At 47.2% G+C, this 23,468-nt stretch overlaps 1 protein-coding gene across 2 annotated transcripts; it reads left to right on the top strand.

The window, feature by feature from the left end:
• The first annotated feature begins 16 nt into the window (after window positions 1-16).
• On the top strand, window positions 17-23,468 carry LOC139582493 (homeobox-containing protein 1-like). 2 transcript variants are annotated; one of them, XM_071412553.1, is made up of 9 exons: window positions 17-2,753; window positions 4,514-5,167; window positions 10,877-10,962; window positions 13,994-14,104; window positions 14,279-14,432; window positions 14,731-14,813; window positions 15,128-15,223; window positions 20,864-21,039; window positions 23,315-23,468. In XM_071412553.1, exons 2-9 carry the CDS (start codon window positions 4,515-4,517, stop codon window positions 23,456-23,458), a joined length of 1,503 nt encoding a protein of 500 aa, XP_071268654.1. In that variant the 5' UTR covers window positions 17-2,753; window position 4,514; the 3' UTR covers window positions 23,459-23,468. The 2 variants fall into 2 exon arrangements, with proteins under 2 accessions (XP_071268654.1, XP_071268653.1); XM_071412552.1 differs by having other exon boundaries at window positions 20,861-21,039.

The following is a 23,468-nucleotide window of genomic DNA, read 5'->3' as shown; positions in this document are numbered from 1 at the left end:
GGGGGGGGGGGGGGGGGATATTACTAACAAAAGATTGAACGACTTTTGGCCAAGGTATCCGTGGAATAAGTTTTTAAAGTGTATTTATAGTAGTAATTTGTAATTTATGTTATTAACCCTGGAGGCTTACAGGGATATTGGAATCCACAGTACTCCTCCAATTATCTTATTTTTTTTACATAAATGCACTGTGATTTAAGTTCTAAAATGGCAAAGTTTGCTCTTTGCCTCGTGGCAAAATGTGTAGAATTCCAGGATAATAGTTTGAAAACTGCAACATTTTCTCTCTGATGCCATGAGGCGGGGCTTTTAAATGTTTTTTCTCCGGGCTCTAGACTTGGTTTGTTCAGCCATGCACTGCAGACGTCATAGTAAAACTCCCTGTAGGCTGTTTTTAACACACTGGACATGTCTTCTGATTATGAGCAGCGGGTCCTTGTTGAATTTTCTATCACAAAAGGGGTCCCAGGCCCCAAACAGTTTGAGAACCCCTGACCAAGGGGAAACTTCACCTCAGAGCTTTCTTTCATATCATCTGAATGTATTTTTTTTGTCCTGATTGGGTCTCTCAGGTTCTCAAATAACACGTGCCATATTTTATTACCAGGGTTGCGTCAATTCCATTTCAATTCAGGAAATACACAAATTCCAATTATATTCAATGCTTTTCAATTAGGAATTTGGTTTGCTTTCTGAATTGACTGAAATTGAAATGGAATTAGCCCCAAACCTGGTTATTACCTATGTTAGTGGAACAGTATGGCAGAACAATATGTTATGAGTATCTGTTTTTAGCTAACAAGAAATATTCTGTGTGTATGAACTTTACTTAAACTGCTTGATTGGATCATTTTATGTTTGGATGTTATAAGGTTTTGGGATAGTGTGGGACAGGTAGAATGCAACCTGTATGTGTTTTATGTATACTGAACAAAAATATAACGAAACATGTGATGTGTTGGTCACATGTTTAATGATCCTAGAAATTATCCATATGTACAAAAAGCTTATTATTCAAAAAAATTGTGCACAAATTTTACATCCCTATTAATGAGTATTTTTCCTTTGCCAAGATAATCCATCCATCAGACAGGTGTGGCATATCAAGAAGCTGATTAAACAGCATGACTATGACACAGGTGCACCTTGTGCTGGGGATAAAAGGCCACTTAAAAATGTGCAGTTTTGTCACACAATTCCACAGATGTCTCAAGTTTTGAGGAGTGTGCAATTGGCATGCTGTTGCCAGAGAATGTAATGTTCATTTCTCTACCATAAGCCACCTCCAATGCCGTTTTAAAGAATTTAGCAGTATGTCCAACCCGCCTCACAACCGCATGTAACCACGCCAGCCCAGGACATCCACATACCGGCTTCTTCACCTGCGGGATCGTCTGAGATCAGACAGCTGATGAAACTTTTTTTTAATATATACTTTTTACCCCCTTTTCTCCTCAATTGGTAGTTACAGTCTTGTCCCATCGCTGCAACTGCCATACGGACTTGAGAGAGGTGAAGGTCGAGAACCATGCGTCCTCCGAAACACGACCCTGCCAAGCCGCACTGCTTCTTGACACACTGCTCGCTTAACCCGGAAGCCAGCCGCAAAAATGTGTCCGAGAAAACGCCGTACAACTGGTCACCGTGTCAGCGTGCATGTGCCTGGCCCAACCACAGGAGTCGCTAGAGCGCGATGGGACAAGGACATCCCGGCCGGCTAACCCCTCCCCTAACCCGGGCCAATTGTGCACAGCCTCATGGGTCTCCCAGTCGTGGCCGGCTGCGGGATCGAACCCGGGTCTGTAGTGACGACTCAAGTGCATTAGACCACTGCGCCACTCGGGATGCCCACTAAGGAGTATTTCTGTCTGTAATAAAACCCTTTTGTTGGGGGGGGGGACAACTAATTCTGGGTGGGTGGGCCTGGCTCTCAAGTGGGTGGGCCTGGCTCTCAAGTGGGTGGGCCTATGGCCTCCTAAGCCCACCCATGGCAGCGCTCCTGCCCAGTAATGTGAAATCTGTAGACTTTAGGGTCTAAGCAATTTATTTCAATTGACAAATTTCCTAACGAACTGTAACTAATTTTTGAAATTGTTGCAATTTGCTTTTATATTTTTGTTCAGTATAGGATGGGTTCTGTTTTGTATGCAGATTTTGGTATTTATGTAATGTATTAGAGTGTTTAAGACATTGCACATTGGGCTTGTTTTTAATTATTTTTCAAATGTTTTATACGTGCATTCAGTCTGATCTGACTATGAATGTTACATTTATTTCTAGATGGAAACTAGACATACATTTTTAAAAGATATAGATTGGATGACCACTAATCTCTTTTTGAATATCAATATGGTGTTAAAATAAACTGTATACTGTAAATTTTTGAATTTTATTACATCTTTATCTACGCTTCCAAATGTCTAGGAAACTATAATGCTCCATTTGTCGGTAGGACATGTAGTTTGTGTCAAATTTCCTTGTTATCGCGCTGACCAAAATTAAACTACAACTCCCATGTAACTATCGTCAAGGTGTTTCTATCAATATGGCTGTTGTCAGTCAGACAAAGGCAAACAGTCCGCTTGTGATTGAAATCTAGTAAAAGGGCCGGGCACTCCTGCTACAATCTGGTGGTTGATCGATGTGTTGCTCTTGTTAATAAGTGGTTTTCCCCCGCCACACGGTGTTTTGTGGTGGTGCAATATTAAAGGGTCAAGTGTAAGGAGGCACATCGAGATAGCTAGCTACATAAGGTAAGATTTAATATATTTAGCAATCAAACGTTAGCTACTAGCCTTACAATCAGCTAGCTAGCCTATACATTATTTTCAATGGTGGATTAGCAGTTGTCTATCTTGCAATCTGGTTAAATAACCACCACATTAAATTGAACTGAACCCGTTGTCTAGTTAGCTAGTTAGCTAAATGCATGGCTAAAAGTCAGATGCATTTTTTTGAGTTTGCTAGCTTGCCAATATACTAGCAAGGAGTAGTTAGCTAACGTCATTATGCCAGTCTATTTTTACTCGATAGGTCTGTCTAGAAAGGCTAACAACTAGCCAGTACTAGCTCTATTTTCCGTGCGGTAGCAGCAACAGTTTTTTTTGTACCAACGGCCTTTGTTTACCTAGTTTGCCAGCAAGGTAGCTAGCTAACGATAATGCATTGCAGAATGACTAATGTAAACAAGTTTCTATCTGTGTGAATTATTTTTGCGTTTGAATCTGGGCTTTTCGCAGATGTGCTTGAACTCCACAGATGCATGCAGCTACTTTACGCACCCATTACCTGTATGACTAAATCAAGATATAGTTGTTAAAAGCTTATTTGTGGGTGGTGCCATGATGAGAGATGTTTACAGACCTAAAGAGCCTTACAAACATGCCGCACCACAGTCATTTATCCTCAGTTCTGACCAAGGGCAGAACGTGTGTAGTGACCAGCGTGTTGTTTGCTAGCTAGGCCTATGCCATCTGTCAGAGGAGACCACTGAAGGATTAGGTCAACCAATGATGGGTTTATACCCTTGGTCAGAACTGAGGATAAATGACAGTTGTGTAACGGTCTCACACCCCCACACACCTTGTCTTGTGGTCTAACTAGAAGTTAACCTTTTTGTTAGCTTTGGGCTCTTTCTGGTTAACCCAGCTTTGTTAGCTAACCTACGGTCTAGTTAACAGTTAACTGGGTAAATATCTCCTGCTCAGGTGGGTAGGTAATGAATACAATAGCAGTGATTGAGCCTCATCTGGTCTGGGCTAACTGTCAACTAAGAGAAAGGGAAGAATCCCTGTAACAAATTGTTCAAAGACAACACCTGACACCTTTTCAGAATTGCCCCTATTCTATCACTTGTTGATGGGCTATAGATTAGAAAAGTTAGTCAGGCAACATGATTTGAAATAGTTTAGGACTGTCGCTAGCAGTGGATAGGTTTTAATGGTGTGATGGTTTACTTAACCCTGGCAGCAGACTATGAAAATGACAGTTTACTTGTTGTTTTTTTTTAATGTAAAAGTAAATACAGATTCAGTTGTCAGGTTTGAGAAGCTAGAATTGGGCTATAGATCACTGTCGTATGGTGGTTCTAGAACTGAAAGTAAATCCAATGTAAAGTGCAAGCATGGAAGTGAATGCATTACCAGCCAATGCTTCATAAGATGGAAAATGTGCCGCAGCCTGGTTATGATGATATTGATTTCTATAACACAGTGAAATGCTTATGGAAAACCATGCGGGGAAATGTTTAGCCTATGGGGAAACCATGCAGCGGGGAAGTGCATTTATTATTGGTCTTAAAGCAGTAGAATGATTATGAGATAGCATCTGCTGCTGCTTTCAAGGTGACTTTACATGAATTGCCTGCTGTTCCCAAAAGAAGCTCCCTCGTTTTTTTTTCTCCCTCACTCTCACTCATACCTCCACTCCCCCTCTCTCTTCCTTTTTCATTCCTTCTCTCTCACGCTCTTCTTCCTCCTCTCCCCCACCTCTGTCCCCTCCTCCCCTCCTCCAGGATGTCTCATTACACAGACGAGCCTCGCTTCACCATCGAGCAGATCGACCTGCTCCAGAGGCTGCGGCGTACAGGCATGACCAAGCAGGAGATCCTCCACGCCCTGGACACCCTAGACCGGCTGGACCGCGAGCACGGGGACAAGTTCGGCCGTCGCACCTCCTACGGAGGAGGAGCAAATAGCTCTGTGTCCGACCCCAATAGCACCACCACAAACAACAACACTGCCTCTGTTTCTGCCGCCACCACCTCCTCAACAACATCCTCTTCCTGTAGTAGTAATAATAATAATGGCGCCAGTGGTATTGGGAGCAGTAATGTTACCAACACTGCCCTGGCCTCATCCTCCACCAACTCTACCGCCACACAGACACAGTACCTCCCTCCACGTGGAGGGCTCTCCCCCTCGCCTAGCAACAGCTACGACACCTCCCCACCACCCGGGCCGCCCCCGCCCTCTGCCATCCTCTCGTCCCCGGTGTCGCTGGTCGCCATGGTGCAGAACGGGGGGCGGGACAGCCTAGCGGCAACGCCCAATGGGAAGCTCTCGCCGCCTCGGTACCCAATGAATAGTGCTGCTGCCGTCAGGCCGTTCGGGTTCGAGGCCACGGAGGAGGAACTGGACATCGATGACAAGGTGGAGGAGCTCATGAGGTCAGTGATGATGTCACGGTGGGGTCAATAGAACTATATTTATATCCCTGAAATCCTGAACTTTGCAGTTTTTGTCCTCTTTGGCCATCATCCCACTCCTTGTCATGCCAAACAGACTGGTATCCAGTCTGTGAGATCATATTCAATATGTCATTTTATACACCAGTCCACCACCACCAGGACTGTATCAGTTTATACACCAGTCCACCACCACCAGGACTGTATCAGTTTATACACCAGTCCACCATCATCAGGACTGTATCAGTTTATAGACCAGTCCACCATCATATCAGTTTATACACCAGTCCACCACCATCAGGACTGTACCAGTTTATACACCAGTCCACCATCATATCAGTTTATACACCAGTCCACCATCATATCAGTTTATACACCAGTCTACCATCATCAGGACTATATCAGTTTATACACCAGTCCACCATCATGTCAGTTTATACACCAGTCCACCATCATATCAGTTTATACACCAGTCTACCATCATATCAGTTTATACACCAGTCCACCATCATATCAGTTTATACACCAGTCCACCATCACCAGGACTGTATCGGTTTATACACCAGTCCACCATCATCAGGACTATATCAGTTTATACACCAGTCCACCATCATGTCAGTTTATACACCAGTCCACCATCATATCAGTTTATACACCAGTCTACCATCATATCAGTTTATACACCAGTCCACCATCATATCAGTTTATACACCAGTCCACCATCACCAGGACTGTATCAGTTTATACACCAGTCCACCATCATATCAGTTTATACACCAGTCCACCATCACCAGGACTGTATTAATTTATACACCAGTCCACCATCTCCGTTTATACACCAGTCCACCACCATCATGACTGTATCAGTTTATACACCAGTCCACCATCATATCAGTTTATACACCAGTCCACCATCATCAGGACTGTATCAGTTTATACACCAGTCCACCATCATCAGGACTGTATCAGTTTATACACCAGTCCACCATCATCAGGACTATATCAGTTTATACACCAGTCCACCATCATATCAGTTTATACACCAGTCCACCATCATATCAGTTTATACACCAGTCTACCATCATATCAGTTTATACACCAGTCCACCATCATATCAGTTTATACACCAGTCCACCATCATATCAGTTTATACACCAGTCCACCATCATAGCAGTTTATACACCAGTCCACCATCATAGCAGTTTATACACCAGTCCACCATCATAGCAGTTTATACACCAGTCCACCATCATAGCAGTTTATACACCAGTCCACCATCATAGCAGTTTATACACCAGTCCACCATCATAGCAGTTTATACACCAGTCCACCATCATAGCAGTTTATACACCAGTCCACCATCATATCAGTTTATACACCAGTCCACCATCATATCAGTTTATACACCAGTCTACCATCATATCAGTTTATACACCAGTCCACCATCATATCAGTTTATACACCAGTCCACCATCATATCAGTTTATACACCAGTCCACCATCATATCAGTTTATACACCAGTCTACCATCATATCAGTTTATACACCAGTCCACCATCATATCAGTTTATACACCAGTCCACCATCATATCAGTTTATACACCAGTCTACCATCATATCAGTTTATACACCAGTCCACCATCATATCAGTTTATACACCAGTCCACCATCATATCAGTTTATACACCAGTCCACCATCATATCAGTTTATACACCAGTCCACCATCATATCAGTTTATACACCAGTCCACCATCATATCAGTTTATACACCAGTCTACCATCATATCAGTTTATACACCAGTCCACCATCATATCAGTTTATACACCAGTCCACCATCACCAGGACTGTATCAGTTTATACACCAGTCCACCACCATCAGGACTGTATCAGTTTATACACCAGTCCACCACCATCAGGACTGTATCAGTTTATACACCAGTCCACCACCATCAGGACTGTATCAGTTTATACACCAGTCCACCATCATCAGGACTGTATCAGTTTATACACCAGTCCACCATCATCAGGACTGTATCAGTTTATACACCAGTCCACCACCATCAGTGCATCTGCATCTTTCAAACACTTAAAAAGCATGAAAACATTTAGGCTACCACTATTTACTAACTATTATTAAGTCTGTGGTCCACCCAAATCAAAATGTATACCAACAGTTGTCCTGCCGTAGGTCTCTTGATGTTTGCATCTGTTATGTTACAAGGATAACAGGATGAATGCATAGCTGTGATGTACAGTAACTATAATGTATAAAAGCCCTGCTACCATGTCTCTTAGAAGGTGCATTATATTACATAATGTCCTGTAAGGGAAGCATCGTTCAGAAACACTCCCTGGGATCAGTCTGGTGTTGCAGAGTGCTGCTGCGTGGTTGGATGGTGCTGTGTTCCACCCCCCCCACGTTATCCCCTCTACTATGGATATTATATTAAAGGAGGAATCTACTGTTGGTGCATCCATTTTTGTACTTTTAATAAACTGCAGATCGCCCCTTAATGTGCTTGATTCCTTCTGTTTTCTCAGCTCTGCTGGGTTTAGCTGTTGGCACCCTCCTCCACCCACCCTCCTCCTCCACCCACTCACCCTCCTCCACCCACTCACCCTCCTCCACCCACTCACCCTCCTCCACCCACTCACCCTCCTCCACCCACTCACCCTCCTCCACCCACTCACCCTCCTCCACCCACTCACCCTCCTCCTCCCACTCACCCTCCTCCTCCCACCCTCCCTCCTCTACTCACCACCCTCCCTCCTCTACTCACCACCCTCCCTCCTCCACTCACCACCCTCCCTCCTCCACTCACCACCCTCCCTCCTCCACTCACCACCCTCCCTCCTCCACTCACCACCCTCCCTCCTCCACTCACCACCCTCCCTCCTCCACTCACCACCCCTCCTCCTCCACTCACCACCCACCCTCCTCCTCCACTCACCACCCACCCTCCTCCACTCACCATCCCTCCTCCTCCACTCACCCTCCCTCCTCCACCCACCCTCCTCCACTCACCACCCCTCCTCCTCCACTCACCACCCACCCTCCTCCACTCACCACCCCTCCTCCTCTCACCTTCCCATCCTCCTCTCTCCTGATTTAGGGCCAGTCCCAGATGTCATCCTAATCCCTATATAGTGCACTACTTTTGAACAAGTTCCATAGGGCTCTGGTCTAAAGTAGTGCACTATATAGGGAATAGTTTGCCATTTGGGACGTAGCCTCGTGGTGTCGATAAGCAGCCGTCTTTCTTTGTGGGTCTATCTAATTTTAGCTGCGCCTCAATAAGGGAGGAGGAGGCGTGACTCATTCGATCTGGGAAATATGAAGAATAGTGGAATAGTGAGCACCTGCAGGACAGCGATGGCTGTACACATCGTCTTACATCTCGTCAGATCAGGCTCTTTTTCTAGACAGGTCCCCACTTTCAGCCCACTAAATCCAATTGAAGGGAAATTGCAGTAGGCAAGGAGGGCACAGATGGGGCACTCTGCCTGTCAGTAGGGTGTCCGCGCCCGCTCTGCCTGTCAGTAGGGTGTCCGCGCCCGCTCTACCTGTCAGTAGGGTGTCCGCGCCCGCTCTGCCTGTCAGTAGGGTGTCCGCGCCCGCTCTACCTGTCAGTAGGGTGTCCGCGCCCGCTCTGCCTGTCAGTAGGGTGTCCGCCCGCTCTACCTGTCAGTAGGGTGTCCGCGCCCGCTCTGCCTGTCAGTAGGGTGTCCGCCCGCTCTACCTGTCAGTAGGGTGTCCGCGCCCGCTCTGCCTGTCAGTAGGGTGTCCGCCCGCTCTGCCTGTCAGTAGGGTGTCCGCCCGCTCTGCCTGTCAGTAGGGTGTCCGCCCGCTCTGCCTGTCAGTAGGGTGTCCGCCCGCTCTGCCTGTCAGTAGGGTGTCCGCGCCCGCTCTGCCTGTCAGTAGGGTGTCCGCCCGCTCTACCTGTCAGTAGGGTGTGTCCGCCCGCTCTACCTGTCAGTAGGGTGTCCGCCCGCTCTACCTGTCAGTAGGGTGTCCGCCCGCTCTACCTGTCAGTAGGGTGTCCGCGCCCGCTCTGCCTGTCAGTAGGGTGTCCGCCCGCTCTACCTGTCAGTAGGGTGTCCGCGCCCGCTCTGCCTCCCCGTAGGGTGTCCGCGCCCGCTCTGCCTGCCCGTAGGGTGTCCGCGCCCGCTCTGCCTGCCCGTAGGGTGTCCGCGCCCGCTCTGCCTGCCCGTAGGGTGTCCGCGCCCGCTCTACCTGTCAGTAGGGTGTCCGCCCGCTCTGCCTCCCCGTAGGGTGTCCGCGCCCGCTCTGCCTGCTCGTAGGGTGTCCGCGCCCGCTCTGCCTCCCCGCAGGGTGTCCGCGCCCGCTCTGCCTGCCCGTAGGGTGTCCGCGCCCGCTCTGCCTGCCCGTAGGGTGTCCGCGCCCGCTCTGCCCAGAAAAACGGCACCAAGCTCTGTTGACATAACGGTGCAGGTTTCTCATAACTTAAGAGGGTTTTACATTTTGTGGTGGTCGTCTTTAAAGTTAAATTAGCGTGACACGAGCTGAAGCTCATTGCGCCGTTGACATTTAACAGATGTGCTTTTTTTTTGTGAGAAATCTTTGAAAAAGAACAGGAATTAATATAGAAAAGCGTAAACTCCAATACTGAGTATCTGTCTTAACTCTATATAGTTTTATGTCCTGCGGAATCGAGAATTAAGATGACCAGTTTAACAGTGAACCTGTCAGGTGACCAGTAGCCGTAGTTATCTCACTGCATCTAGCCTAGCTGACGCAATTCAATTTACCTGACGTTTATCCACTTTTCTTTTTTCTCCTCTGGCCTCCATTGTTTTCGTCACCCTAATTCTGGCCTCCATTGGTTTTAGTCACCCTAATTCTGGCCTCCATTGGTTTTCGTCACCCTAATTCTGGCCTCCATTGGTTTTCGTCACCCTAATTCTGGCCTCCATTGGTTTTCGTCACCCTAATTCTGGCCTCCATTGGTTTTCGTCACCCTAATTCTGGCCTCCATTGGTTTTAGTCACCCTAATTCTGGCCTCCATTGGTTTTAGTCACCCTAATTCTGGCCTCCATTGGTTTTAGTCACCCTAATTCTGGCCTCCATTGGTTTTAGTCACCCTAATTCTGGCCTCCATTGGTTTTAGTCACCCTAATTCTGGCCTCCATTGGTTTTAGTCACCCTAATTCTGGCCTCCATTGGTTTTCGTCACCCTAATTCTGGCCTCCATTGGTTTTAGTCACCCTAATTCTGGCCTCCATTGGTTTTAGTCACCCTAATTCTGGCCTCCATTGGTTTTCGTCACCCTAATTCTGGCCTCCATTGGTTTTCGTCACCCTAATTCTGGCCTCCATTGGTTTTAGTCACCCTAATTCTGGCCTCCATTGGTTTTCGTCACCCTAATTCTGGCCTCCATTGGTTTTAGTCACCCTAATTCTGGCCTCCATTGGTTTTCGTCACCCTAATTCTGGCCTCCATTGGTTTTCGTCACCCTAATTCTGGACATCCTACAAGGGTTAAACTCCAATAACTTTTGAATGGATTATGACAGAGACATGAAGTTTGGACCATTTTGTTTTCTTAGAAGTTGGTCAAAAGATGCATTTTTGATTGGACACCCCAACTACATGGTAGTAGAAACACAGTAGGTCCATGTTTTACAAAGCAAACATAACTATGTTACGTATGTATGTGTGTGTGTGCAGGAGGGACAGCAGTATCGTCAAGGAGGAGATCAAGTCCTTTCTGGGAAACAGGAGAATCTCTCAGGCTGTGGTGGCTCAGGTCACAGGTCAGTGAGGACACACACACACACACACACACACATTCTGTGGCGTCACAGGTCAGTGAGGACACACACATTCTGTGGCGTCACAGGTCAGTGAGGACACACATTCAGTGGTGTCACAGGTCAGTGAGGACACACACATTCTGTGGCGTCACAGGTCAGTGAGGACACACACATTCTGTGGCGTCACAGGTCAGTAAGACCGTGAAGCTTCCACTATAATTGACAACCCTTCGCACTACAAGCCTCACACAGCAATCAACTTTTTAACAGACATAGGATTGAATTGAATAGCCTTTATTTCATCAGACATCTATTTCAGTATATGGGCAGTACAGTGATAGCTACATTAGGTGTGTGTGTGTGCGCGCACACTACGGTTCAAAGTTTGGGGTCACTTAGAAAGAGCTTTGTTTCTGGCCATTTTGAGCCTGTAATCGAACCCACAAATGCTGATGCTCCAGATACTCAACAAGTCTAAAGTAGGCCAGTTGTATTGCTTCTTTAATCAGGACCACAGTTTTCAGCTGTGCTAACATAATTGCAAAAGGTTTTTCTAATTATCAATTAGCCTTTTAAAACTTGGATTAGCTAACACAACGTGCCATTGAAACACAGGAGTGATGGTTGCTGATAATGGGCCTCTGTACGCCTATGTAGATATTCCATTAAAAATCATCCGTATCTAGCTACAATAGTCATTTACATCGTTAACAATGTCTACACTGTATTTCTGATCAATTTGATATTTTAATGGACAAAAGATGTGCTTTTCTTTCAAAAACAAGGACATTTATAAGTGACCCCAAACTTTTGAACGGTAGTGTGTTTTATTTATATATATATACAGTGGGGAGAACAAGTATTTGATACACTGCCGATTTTGCAGGTTTTCCTACTTACAAAGCATGTAGAGGTCTGTAATTTTTATCATAGGTACACTTCAACTATGAGAGACGGAATCTAAAACAAAAATCCAGAAAATCACATTGTATGATTTTTAAGTAATTAATTTGCATTTTATTGCATGACATAAGTATTTGATACATCAGAAAAGCAGAACTTAATATTTGGTACAGAAACCTTTGTTTGCAATTACAGAGATCATACGTTTCCTGTAGTTCTTGACTAGGTTTGCACACACTGCAGCAGGGATTTTGGCCCACTCCTCCCTACAGATCTTCTCCAGATCCTTCAGGTTTCGGGGCTGTCGCTGGGCAATACGGACTTTCAGCTCCCTCCAAAGATTTTCTATTGGGTTCAGGTCTGGAGACTGGCTAGGCCACTCCAGGACCTTGAGATGCTTCTTACGGAGCCACTCCTTAGTTGCCATGGCTGTGTGCTTCGTGTCGTTGTCATGCTGGAAGACCCAGCCACGACCCATCTTCAATGCTCTTACTGAGGGAAGGAGGTTGTTGGCCAAGATCTCGCGATACATGGCCCCATCCATCCTCCCCTCAATACGGTGCAGTCGTCCTGTCCCCTTTGCAGAAAAGCATCCCCAAAGAATGATGTTTCCACCTCCATGCTTCACGGTTGGGATGGTGTTCTTGGGGTTGTACTCATACTTCTTCTTCCTCCAAACACGGCGAGTGGAGTTAGACCAAAAAGCTATATTTTTGTCTCATCAGACCACATGACCTTCTCCCATTCCTCCTCTGGATCATCCAGATGGTCATTGGCAAACTTCAGACAGGCCTGGACATGCACTGGCTTAAGCAGGGGGACCTTGCGTGCGCTGCAGGATTTTAATCCATGACGGCGTAGTGTGTTACTAATGGTTTTCTTTGAGACTGTGGTCCCAGCTCTCTTCAGGTCATTGACCAGGTCCTGCCGTGTAGTTCTGGGCTGATCCCTCACCTTCCTCATGATTATTGATGCCCCACGAGGTGAAATCTTGCATGGAGCCCCAGACCGAGGGTGATTGACCGTCATCTTGAACTTCTTCCATTTTCTAATAATTGCGCCAACAGTTGTTTCCTTCTCACCAAGCTGCTTGCCTATTGTCCTGTAGCCCATCCCAGCCTTGTGCAGGTCTACAATTTTATCCCTGATGTCCTTACACAGCTCTCTGGTCTTGGCCATTGTGGAGAGGTTGGAATCTGTTTGATTGAGTGTGTGGACAGGTGTCTTTTATACAGGTAACGAGTTCAAACAGGTGCAGTTAATACAGGTAATGAGTGGAGAACAGGAGGGCTTCTTAAAGAAAAACTAACAGGTCTGTGAGAGCCGGAATTCTTACTGGTTGGTAGGTGATCAAATACTTATGTCATGCAATAAAATGCAAATTAATTATTTAAAAATCATACAATGTGATTTTCTGGATTTTTGTTTTAGATTCCGTCTCTCACAGTTGAAGTGTACCTATGATAAAAATTACAGACCTCTACATGCTTTGTAAGTAGGAAAACCAGCTAAATCAGCAGTGTATCAAATACTTGTTCGCCCCACTGTATGTGATAGCTACATTCGTTGTGTGTGTATATGTACAGTACCAGTCAAGTTTGGATGCACCTACTCATTCAAGGATTTTTCTTTCTTTTTTACTTTTTTCTACATTGTAGAATAATATTGAAGAAATCAACACTATGAAATAACACATATGGAATCATGTAGTAACCAAAAAAGTGTTAAACAAATCAAAATATATTTTATATATGATTCTTTAAAGTAGCCACCCTTTGCCTTCATGACAGCTTTGAACAATCTTAGCATTCTCTCAACCAGCTTCACCTGGAATGATTTTCCAACAGTCTTGAAGGAGTTCCCACCTATGCTGAGCACTTGTTGGCTGCTTTTCCTTCACTCTGCAGTCCCAACTCATCCGAAACCATCTCAATTGGGTTTAGTGTGTATATCTATATGCAGTACAGTGATAGCTACATTAGTAATGCGTATATGTAGGCAGTACAGTGATAACACATACAGCAAAGATAATTGTAGCTAAGTCTCACTGGAAGGTGTGTGTTTATTGCCTGGTAGCACTGCTGTTTTTAACTGTGTGGTGCCTGCGTGAATGTCTGTGTGGTTCCAGGTATCAGTCAGAGCAGGATCTCTCATTGGTTGCTCCAGCACGGCTCTGACCTCAGCGAACAGAAGAAGAGAGCTTTCTACCGCTGGTACCAGCTAGAGAAAACCACCCCAGGTACACCTGTCTCTCTTTCTCTCGCTCTCGCTCTCGCTCTCTCTCTCTCTCTCTCTCGCGCTCGCTCTCTCAACTAAAACAATTTCAGCCCTTTTGGTTCCATTTGGTGTCTAGTGAATACGAGATGTTATAAAGTTCTAACTTAATGCTTTCTCTCTCTCTTGGCTCCTCCAGGTGCCACTCTAAACATGTGCCCCGCCCCCATGGCTCTGGAGGAGATGGAGTGGAGACAGACCCCACCCCCTATAAGCACCGCCCCCGGGAGCTTCCGGCTTCGGCGTGGGAGTCGCTTTACCTGGAGGAAGGAATGTCTGGCTGTGATGGAGAGGTTAGGATGAGGAGGAGAGAGAGGGGGAAGGTGGGGAGAGAACTAGTTGAGCGAGGGGAGAGGGCAGGAGATGTGAGAAGAGGGCCCTTGTTAAAAGTAGTGCACTACATAGGGGAGAATCTCAACCTTGCGGCCTCTCTTCTCATAACCCATTGGATGAGAAGGTCAGGGGTGACCTCTCTCCATCTCATCCAATGGGTTTTGAGAAGGGAGCAAGGAGAGCGGTGGGAATAGGGTCCCCACTTGGAATACTACCTAAATCTGTGTTGTGCCATGACCAACCGCCTCTTCTCCTCAGCTACTTCAATGACAACCAGTACCCTGACGAAGCCAAGAGAGAGGAGATCGCCAACGCCTGCAACGCGGTCATCCAGAAACCAGGTATTTCCTTCTGTCCACTACCGTTGTACTGGCTTTTCTTGTTCTAACACCTGCACCTCTTTTCTTACTAGGACCTGATTTTGCTGATTGCTGCTTTGTTGTGTAAAGTTTTACTTAACCAACCAATCACAGTCATTGTTATCTGTCTTACCGAGCTACCTTAAATTGAATGCAATGATTGCGAGTTGCTCTGAATAAGAGAAAAAAAAAAATAATAGATTTTTTTTTTAACAAATTAGAATACTTTGTCCTAAGGAATATAATTTACTATATGCAATAATGACAATAATAATCTGTGGAATGTTTTATTCCAGGGAAGAAGCTTTCGGACCTGGAGAGAGTCACATCCCTCAAAGTCTACAACTGGTTTGCCAACCGACGCAAAGAGATCAAGAGACGGGCTAATATTGGTAACGCTGGGCTAATATTGGGGTCGCTGGGCTAATATTGGGGTCGCTGGGCTAATATTGGTAACGCTGGGCTAATATTGGTAACGCTGGGCTAATATTGGGGTCGCTGGGCTAGTATTGGTAACGCTGGGCTAATATTGGGGTCGCTGGGCTAATATTGGTAACGCTGGGCTAGTATTGGGGTCGCTGGGCTAATATTGGTAACGCTGGGCTAATATTGGGGTCGCTGGGCTAATATTGGTAACGCTGGGCTAGTATTGGGGTCGCTGGGCTAATATTGGGGTCGCTGGGCTAATATTGGGGTCGCTGGGCTAATATTGGGGTCGCTGGGCTAATATTGGTAGCATGGGCTTGGGGACGCTGGGCTAATATTGGGGACGCTGGGCTAATATTGGTAACATGGGCTAATATTGGTAACGCTGGGCTAATATTGGTAACGCTGGGCTTGGGGACGCTGGGCTAATGTTGGGGACGCTGGGATAATATTGGGGACCTAATGTTGGGCATGCTGGGATAATCTTGGGGACGCTGGGCTAGTATTGGGGACGCTGGGCTAATATTGGTAACATGGGCTTGGGGTCGCTGGGCTAATATTGGTAACATGGGCTTGGGGTCGCTGGGCTAATATTGGTAACATGGGCTTGGGGACGCTGGGCTAATGTTGGGTACGCTGGGCTTGGGGACGCTGGGCTAATATTGGGGACCTAATGTTGGGCACGCTGGTATAATATTGATGACGCGGGCTTGGGGACGCTGGGATAATATTGGTGACGCGGGCTTGGGGTCGCTGGGCTAATATTGGTAACGCTGGGCTAATATTGGTGACGCTGGGCTAATATTGGTGACGCTGGGCTAATATTGGTGACGCTGGGCTAATATTGGGGACGCTGGGCTAATATTGGGGACGCTGGGCTAATATTGGGGACGCTGGGCTAATATTGGGGACGCTGGGCTAATATTGGGGACGCTGGGCTAATATTGGGGACGCTGGGCTAATATTGGGGACGCTGGGCTAATATTGGGGACGCTGGGCTAATGTTGGGATCGCTGGGCTAATATTGGGGACGCTGGGCTAATATTGGTGACGCTGGGCTAATATTGGTGACGCTGGGCTAATATTGGGGCCGCTGGGCTAATATTGGGGCCGCTGGGCTAATGTTGGGGACGCTGGGCTAATGTTGGGGATCGCTGGGCTAATGTTGGGATCGCTGGGCTAATGTTGGGATCGCTGGGCTAATGTTGGGATCGCTGGGCTAATGTTGGGATCGCTGGGCTAATGTTGGGATCGCTGGGCTAATGTTGGGATCGCTGGGCTAATGTTGGGATCGCTGGGCTAATGTTGGGATCGCTGGGCTAATATTGGTAACATGGGCTTGGAAACGCTGGGCTAATATTGGTGACCTAATGTTGGGCACGCTGGTATAATATTGGGCATGCTGGGATAATATTGGTGACGCGGGCTTGGGGACGCTGGGATGATATTGGTGACGCGGGCTTGGGGACGCTGGGCTAATATTGGTAACATGGGCTTGGGGACGCTGGGCTAATATTGGGGACCTAATGTTGGGGACGCTGGGCTAATATTGGGGACGCTGGGCTAATTTTGGGGACCTAATGTTGGGGACGCTGGGCTAATATTGGGGACGCTGGGCTAATTTTGGGGACCTAATGTTGGGGACGCTGGGCTAATATTGGGGGCGCTGGGCTAATATTGGTTGACGCTGGGCTAATATTGGTGACGCTGGGCTAATATTGGGGACGCTGGGCTAATATTGGGGACGCTGGGCTAATATTGGGGACGCTGGGCTAATATTGGGGACGCTGGGCTAATATTGGGGACCCTGGGCTAATATTGGGGACGCTGGGCTAATATTGGTGACGCTGGGCTAATATTGGGCACGCTGGGCTAATATTGGGCACGCTGGGCTAATATTGGGCACGCTGGGCTAATATTGGTAACGGTGGGCTAATATTGGTAACGCTGGGCTAATATTGGGGACGCTGGGCTAATATTGGTAACGCTGGGCTAGTATTGGGGTCGCTGGGCTAATATTGGTAACGCTGGGCTAATATTGGGGTCGCTGGGCTAATATTGGTAACGCTGGGCTAGTATTGGGGTCGCTGGGCTAATATTGGTAACATGGGCTAATATTGGGGTCGCTGGGCTAATATTGGGGTCGCTGGGCTAATATTGGTAACATGGGCTTGGGGACGCTGGGCTAATATTGGGGACGCTGGGCTAATATTGGTAACATGGGCTAATATTGGTAACGCTGGGCTAATATTGGTAACGCTGGGCTTGGGGACGCTGGGCTAATGTTGGGGACGCTGGGATAATATTGGGGACCTAATGTTGGGCATGCTGGGATAATCTTGGGGACGCTGGGCTAGTATTGGGGACGCTGGGCTAATATTGGTAACATGGGCTTGGGGTCGCTGGGCTAATATTGGTAACATGGGCTTGGGGTCGCTGGGCTAATATTGGTAACATGGGCTTGGGGACGCTGGGCTAATGTTGGGTACGCTGGGCTTGGGGACGCTGGGCTAATATTGGGGACCTAATGTTGGGCACGCTGGTATAATATTGATGACGCGGGCTTGGGGACGCTGGGATAATATTGGTGACGCGGGCTTGGGGTCGCTGGGCTAATATTGGTAACGCTGGGCTTGGGGACGCTGGGCTAATATTGGGGACCTAATGTTGGGCACGCTGGTATAATATTGATGACGCGGGCTTGGGGACGCTGGGATAATATTGGTGACGCGGGCTTGGGGTCGCTGGGCTAATATTGGTAACGCTGGGCTAATATTGGTGACGCTGGGCTAATATTGGTGACGCTGGGCTAATATTGGTGACGCTGGGCTAATATTGGTGACGCTGGGCTAATATTGGGGACGCTGGGCTAATATTGGGGACGCTGGGCTAATATTGGGGACGCTGGGCTAATATTGGGGACGCTGGGCTAATATTGGGGACGCTGGGCTAATATTGGGGACGCTGGGCTAATATTGGGGACGCTGGGCTAATATTGGGGACGCTGGGCTAATGTTGGGATCGCTGGGCTAATGTTGGGATCGCTGGGCTAATATTGGTGACGCTGGGCTAATATTGGTGACGCTGGGCTAATATTGGTGACGCTGGGCTAATATTGGGGCCGCTGGGCTAATATTGGGGCCGCTGGGCTAATATTGGGGACGCTGGGCTAATGTTGGGGATCGCTGGGCTAATGTTGGGATCGCTGGGCTAATGTTGGGATCGCTGGGCTAATGTTGGGATCGCTGGGCTAATGTTGGGATCGCTGGGCTAATGTTGGGATCGCTGGGCTAATGTTGGGATCGCTGGGCTAATGTTGGGATCGCTGGGCTAATGTTGGGATCGCTGGGCTAATGTTGGGATCGCTGGGCTAATATTGGTAACATGGGCTTGGAAACGCTGGGCTAATATTGGTGACCTAATGTTGGGCACGCTGGTATAATATTGGGCATGCTGGGATAATATTGGTGACGCGGGCTTGGGGACGCTGGGATGATATTGGTGACGCGGGCTTGGGGACGCTGGGCTAATATTGGTAACATGGGCTTGGGGACGCTGGGCTAATATTGGGGACCTAATGTTGGGGACGCTGGGCTAATATTGGGGACGCTGGGCTAATTTTGGGGACCTAATGTTGGGGACGCTGGGCTAATATTGGGGACGCTGGGCTAATTTTGGGGACCTAATGTTGGGGACGCTGGGCTAATATTGGGGGCGCTGGGCTAATATTGGTTGACGCTGGGCTAATATTGGTGACGCTGGGCTAATATTGGGGACGCTGGGCTAATATTGGGGACGCTGGGCTAATATTGGGGACGCTGGGCTAATATTGGGGACGCTGGGCTAATATTGGGGACGCTGGGCTAATATTGGGGACCCTGGGCTAATATTGGGGACGCTGGGCTAATATTGGTGACGCTGGGCTAATATTGGGCACGCTGGGCTAATATTGGGCACGCTGGGCTAATATTGGGCACGCTGGGCTAATATTGGTAACGGTGGGCTAATATTGGTAACGCTGGGCTAATATTGGGGACGCTGGGCTTGTTGACGCTGGGCTAATATTGGGGACGCTGGGCTAATATTGGGGACGCTGGGCTAATATTGGGCACGCTGGGCTAATATTGGTGACGCTGGGCTAATATTGGTGACGGGGGCTAATATTGGGCACGCTGGGCTAATATTGGTGACGCTGGGCTAATATTGGTGACGCTGGGCTAATATTGGGGACGCTGGGCTAATATTTGGGACGCTGGTTTAATATTGGGGACGCTGGGCTAATATTGGGGACGCTGGGCTAATATTGGGGACGCTGGGCTAATATTGGGGACGCTGGGCTAATGTTGGGGACGCTGGGCTAATGTTGGGGACGCTGGGCTAATGTTGGGGACGCTGGGCTAATGTTGGGGACGCTGGGCTAATGTTGGGGACGCTGGGCTAATGTTGGGGACGCTGGGCTAATGTTGGGGACGCTGGGCTAATGTTGGGGACGCTGGGCTAATGTTGGGGACGCTGGGCTAATGTTGGGGACGCTGGGCTAATGTTGGGGACGCTGGGCTAATATTGGTGACGGGGGCTTGGGAACGCTGGGCTAATATTGGGGACGCGGGCTTGGGGACGCTGGGCTAATATTGGTGACGCTGGGCTAATATTGGTGACGCTGGGCTAATATTGGTGGCGCTGGGCTAATATTGGTGGCGCTGGGCTAATATTGGTGACGCTGGGCTAATATTGGTGACGCTGGGCTAATATTGGTAACGCTGGGCTAATATTGGGGACGCTGGGCTAATATTGGTGACGCTGGGCTAATATTGGGGTCGCTGGGCTAATATTGGGGACGCTGGGCTAATATTGGTGACGCGGGCTTGGGGACGCTGGGCTAATATTGGGGACGCTGGGCTAATATTGGTGACGCGGGCTTGGGGACGCTGGGCTAATATTGGGGACGCTGGGCTAATATTGGGGACGCTGGGCTAATATTGGTGACGCGGGCTTGGGGACGCTGGGCTAATATTGGGGACGCTGGGCTAATATTGGGGACCCTGGGCTAATATTGGGCACGGCTTAGGAGTGTTTTAACAATGCGTCTTTCCTACATCGGCCCGAAGACGTAACATAAGTTTCCCAAAACACCACGCAGAGAAAACATTTCAGAAGTGAGTCGTTGAGGCTGAATGGAGAGACAGAAAGGAAGAAATGTTCTCGGATCAGTGTTCTCCATTCAACTCTTACATTATAATTATTCCACCATTTTTTGGGGTTTTTTATTTATTTATTTAACCTTTTATTTAACTTAACCTTTATTACAATGATGGCCTACCGGGGAAGAGTGGGTTAACTGCCTTGTTCAGGGGCAGAACGACAGATTTTTACCTTGTCAGCTCTGGGATTCTATCTAGCAACCTTTCGGGTACTGGCCCAACGCTCTAATCACTAGGCTACCTGCTGCCCTCCACAATACTGACTGCTGATCAGTTCCTAGAAAGATATCACCTATGGCTGTAAATATTAGGTGGCTTATTATAATGTTTACCCTATAATAAGTCAAGATTTGGCACAACATGCTAGGCTACACATCATGAAATATATTCTGTTTTCTCAAGAAGCCACGATCTTGGAGAGCCATGGGATAGAAGTTCAGAGTCCCGGAGGACACTCGAACAGCGACGACATCGATGGAGGCGACTACACAGAACAGGCCTGTGACCTGCCCTACTTCGACAAGAGACCCATGGCCAGACCCTTTGGCTTCTACAGGCTGGAGCCCACTTCACCCACACAGGTATGCAGCCAGGATCAGGGACCACTGTTTCATATGCCCAGCCATGCAATTTATAAACTTGATCTCCACTGTAAAAAACCGTCTTGACATTATCTCCGACATTTGCAACATTGTTGCAATATTATAATTCGATCTCCACTGTGTCCTATAATAATGAATGTGTTGGGAGTCGGGACGAGACAGTGTTTCAGCCAGTCAATCATGAATCAGCGTCATTTTTTATAAAGAAATGTCAATAAAAAAAAAAAAGTAAAACGAAACGAAATGCAGCTAGTTTGCTGTCTTGCTAGCTTCAGTCTGAAGTGATTGTGTTAGCTGTGTAGTTGGCTAGCTAGCAAGTGGGGGAAGAGCTTCCATAGCAACCATTTTGGTTTCCGATAGTTCCAGAACTTTGCAGGTTGCTATCAACCAGCGCTTGGGTGGTTTTGCTTTACATGGCAGTCAAAAGGAATAGAACTAATGACCAGAGAACACCTAAAATTGCACTTGACAACCAGTGTTCGTGATTGTAGAATTGCGTTTTGTTGAAAAAATGTATGGTTTGGGAAAGAATCTTCCTTTTTTAAATTCTGTTAACCCGTTGTATAAAAGCAATAATACACAAGTCCAGGTGTCATGACATTTTTATCACGGCTGCGGTGGTCTACGACTCCATGCCGCTCGGCTTCGCCTCGTAGCTATGACCTCATGTATTATTGGTTAACTACATCTCTGCCCCCGCCTGTTCCCCTCCCTAATCAGAGTCCCATGTTAGATGGGCAACGTTTTTTCCACCAGTCAATATGCTTAGATTACTGTCGTCACTACTAGGGCTATCTCCATTTTGAAGTAGTCATTTTGGGTGGGACCACTGAGGTATATTAAGAACTGGAGACTGCGTCCAAGATGTCCGCCCGTTGTTTTGAAGGAAATCTACTCAGGTTTGCATACGCCGATTCATGCATTGTCTATATCCGGTTTGTACGGACCAACATCACATGTACGCTAGCACTCGGCGCATACAGGGAGCAGCAACAATTATTTGAATAATTCAATGGATGTTTTTATTTTACATTTTTTGCACAAAGGCCATGACTGAAGTGTCTTAAGAATTTTCCAATCTGACTTCTCTGTGTCCGTTAAACTGCAGTACCAAAGAAAAGCAGTAAGAGCAGTCAACCTATTTTTTTAAATAAATTTAACGAGGCAAGTCAGTTAAGAACAAATTCTTATTTTCAATGAAGGTCTACCGGGGAACTGCCTTGTTCAAGGGGCTGAATGACAAATTTTTACCTTGTCAGCTCAGGGATTTGATCTAGTAACCTTTCGGTTACTGGCCCAACGCTCTAACCACTAGGCTACCTGCCGCCCCTGCTTCCTCTCTGCTATGGGCAGAGAGGACGAGGCGAAGCGAGAGGGTTTACTCCGCCCCAAAATCTGTCCACAAAAAAATATGACCACGAAGTGAGAAATTGTTTTACTGAGGTCCATGAGTGTTGAATTTAGTCAACAAAAATGTGTATTGCTAATTTTATACGTGAGGCGTATTGGATTTAATAGAAGCTGTCATGGTTAGGTTGGTACAAATGTACTGATATAAGTGGACATGCGTGGCATTTCGGCAACTTTTGAAAAATACTACTTTACATTGGCGTTGTGCCTGTTGTTCACAGAATGGTCCCACCTGATCTCTCCATTAAGGGCAGTCACTTAACCCATAGCAATTATATAGACAAGATAGTTAAGGAAGGGTCACAGGATTCCTTCCTGGTTGTCAGGATGGGTCAGCCAATGAATTATACTCCTGAGCAAAGTTTCCATAACTAAGACAATACACTGCAAGTGGCGGTAACCTTGGCTTTGTACATGTTAAGACGATACACTGCAGCACAGTAGGTGGTGGTGTGCACCATTTTAGTTGATGTACGGACTGCTAGTACACTAATAGAACAAGAAAGTGACTACTTTAAAATGGAGAGTGACTACTTTAAAATGGAGAGTGACTACTTTAAAATGGAGAGTGACTACTTTAAAATGGAGAGTGACTACTTTAAAATGGAGAGTGACTACTTTAAAATGGAGAGTGACTACTTTAAAATGGAGAGTGGCTACTTTAAAATGGAGAGTGGCTACTTTAAAATGGAGAGTGGCTACTTTAAAATGGAGAGTGGCTACTTTAAAATGGAGAGTGGCTACTTTAAAATGCACTGCCAATGCTGTCACAGAAGTCAGCCATTACGAGGATAAAAGGTGTGCCGTCTTTCCATATGGATGATCTCTCCCCTCCTCCTCCTAGGATGATGGTCCAGGCCATGGAGAACACCAGGACCCCATCTCTCTGGCCGTGGAGATGGCAGCAGTCAACCACACCATCCTGGCTCTGTCCCGGACCGGCGGGGTGCCCAGCGACATCAAGACAGAGGCCCTGGATGATGACTGAAGAAGGGGAG

Source organism: Salvelinus alpinus, chromosome 8 (genome assembly GCF_045679555.1).
Source record: "Salvelinus alpinus chromosome 8, SLU_Salpinus.1, whole genome shotgun sequence".
Taxonomy (NCBI): domain Eukaryota; kingdom Metazoa; phylum Chordata; class Actinopteri; order Salmoniformes; family Salmonidae; genus Salvelinus; species Salvelinus alpinus.
Note: the sequence above shows the minus strand (reverse complement) of the source record. Positions and strands in the feature narration are given on the sequence as shown.

Coding starts and splice junctions, on each gene's coding strand:
- LOC139582493 (XM_071412552.1), top strand. CDS start 4,515: ATGTCTCATTACACAGACGAGCCTCGCTTCACCATCGAGCAGATCGAC. Junction 14,433..14,730: donor TGTCTGGCTGTGATGGAGAG/GTTAGGATGAGG, acceptor TCTTCTCCTCAG/CTACTTCAATGACAACCAGT. Junction 15,224..20,860: donor CAAGAGACGGGCTAATATTG/GTAACGCTGGGC, acceptor TGTTTTCTCAAG/AAGCCACGATCTTGGAGAGC.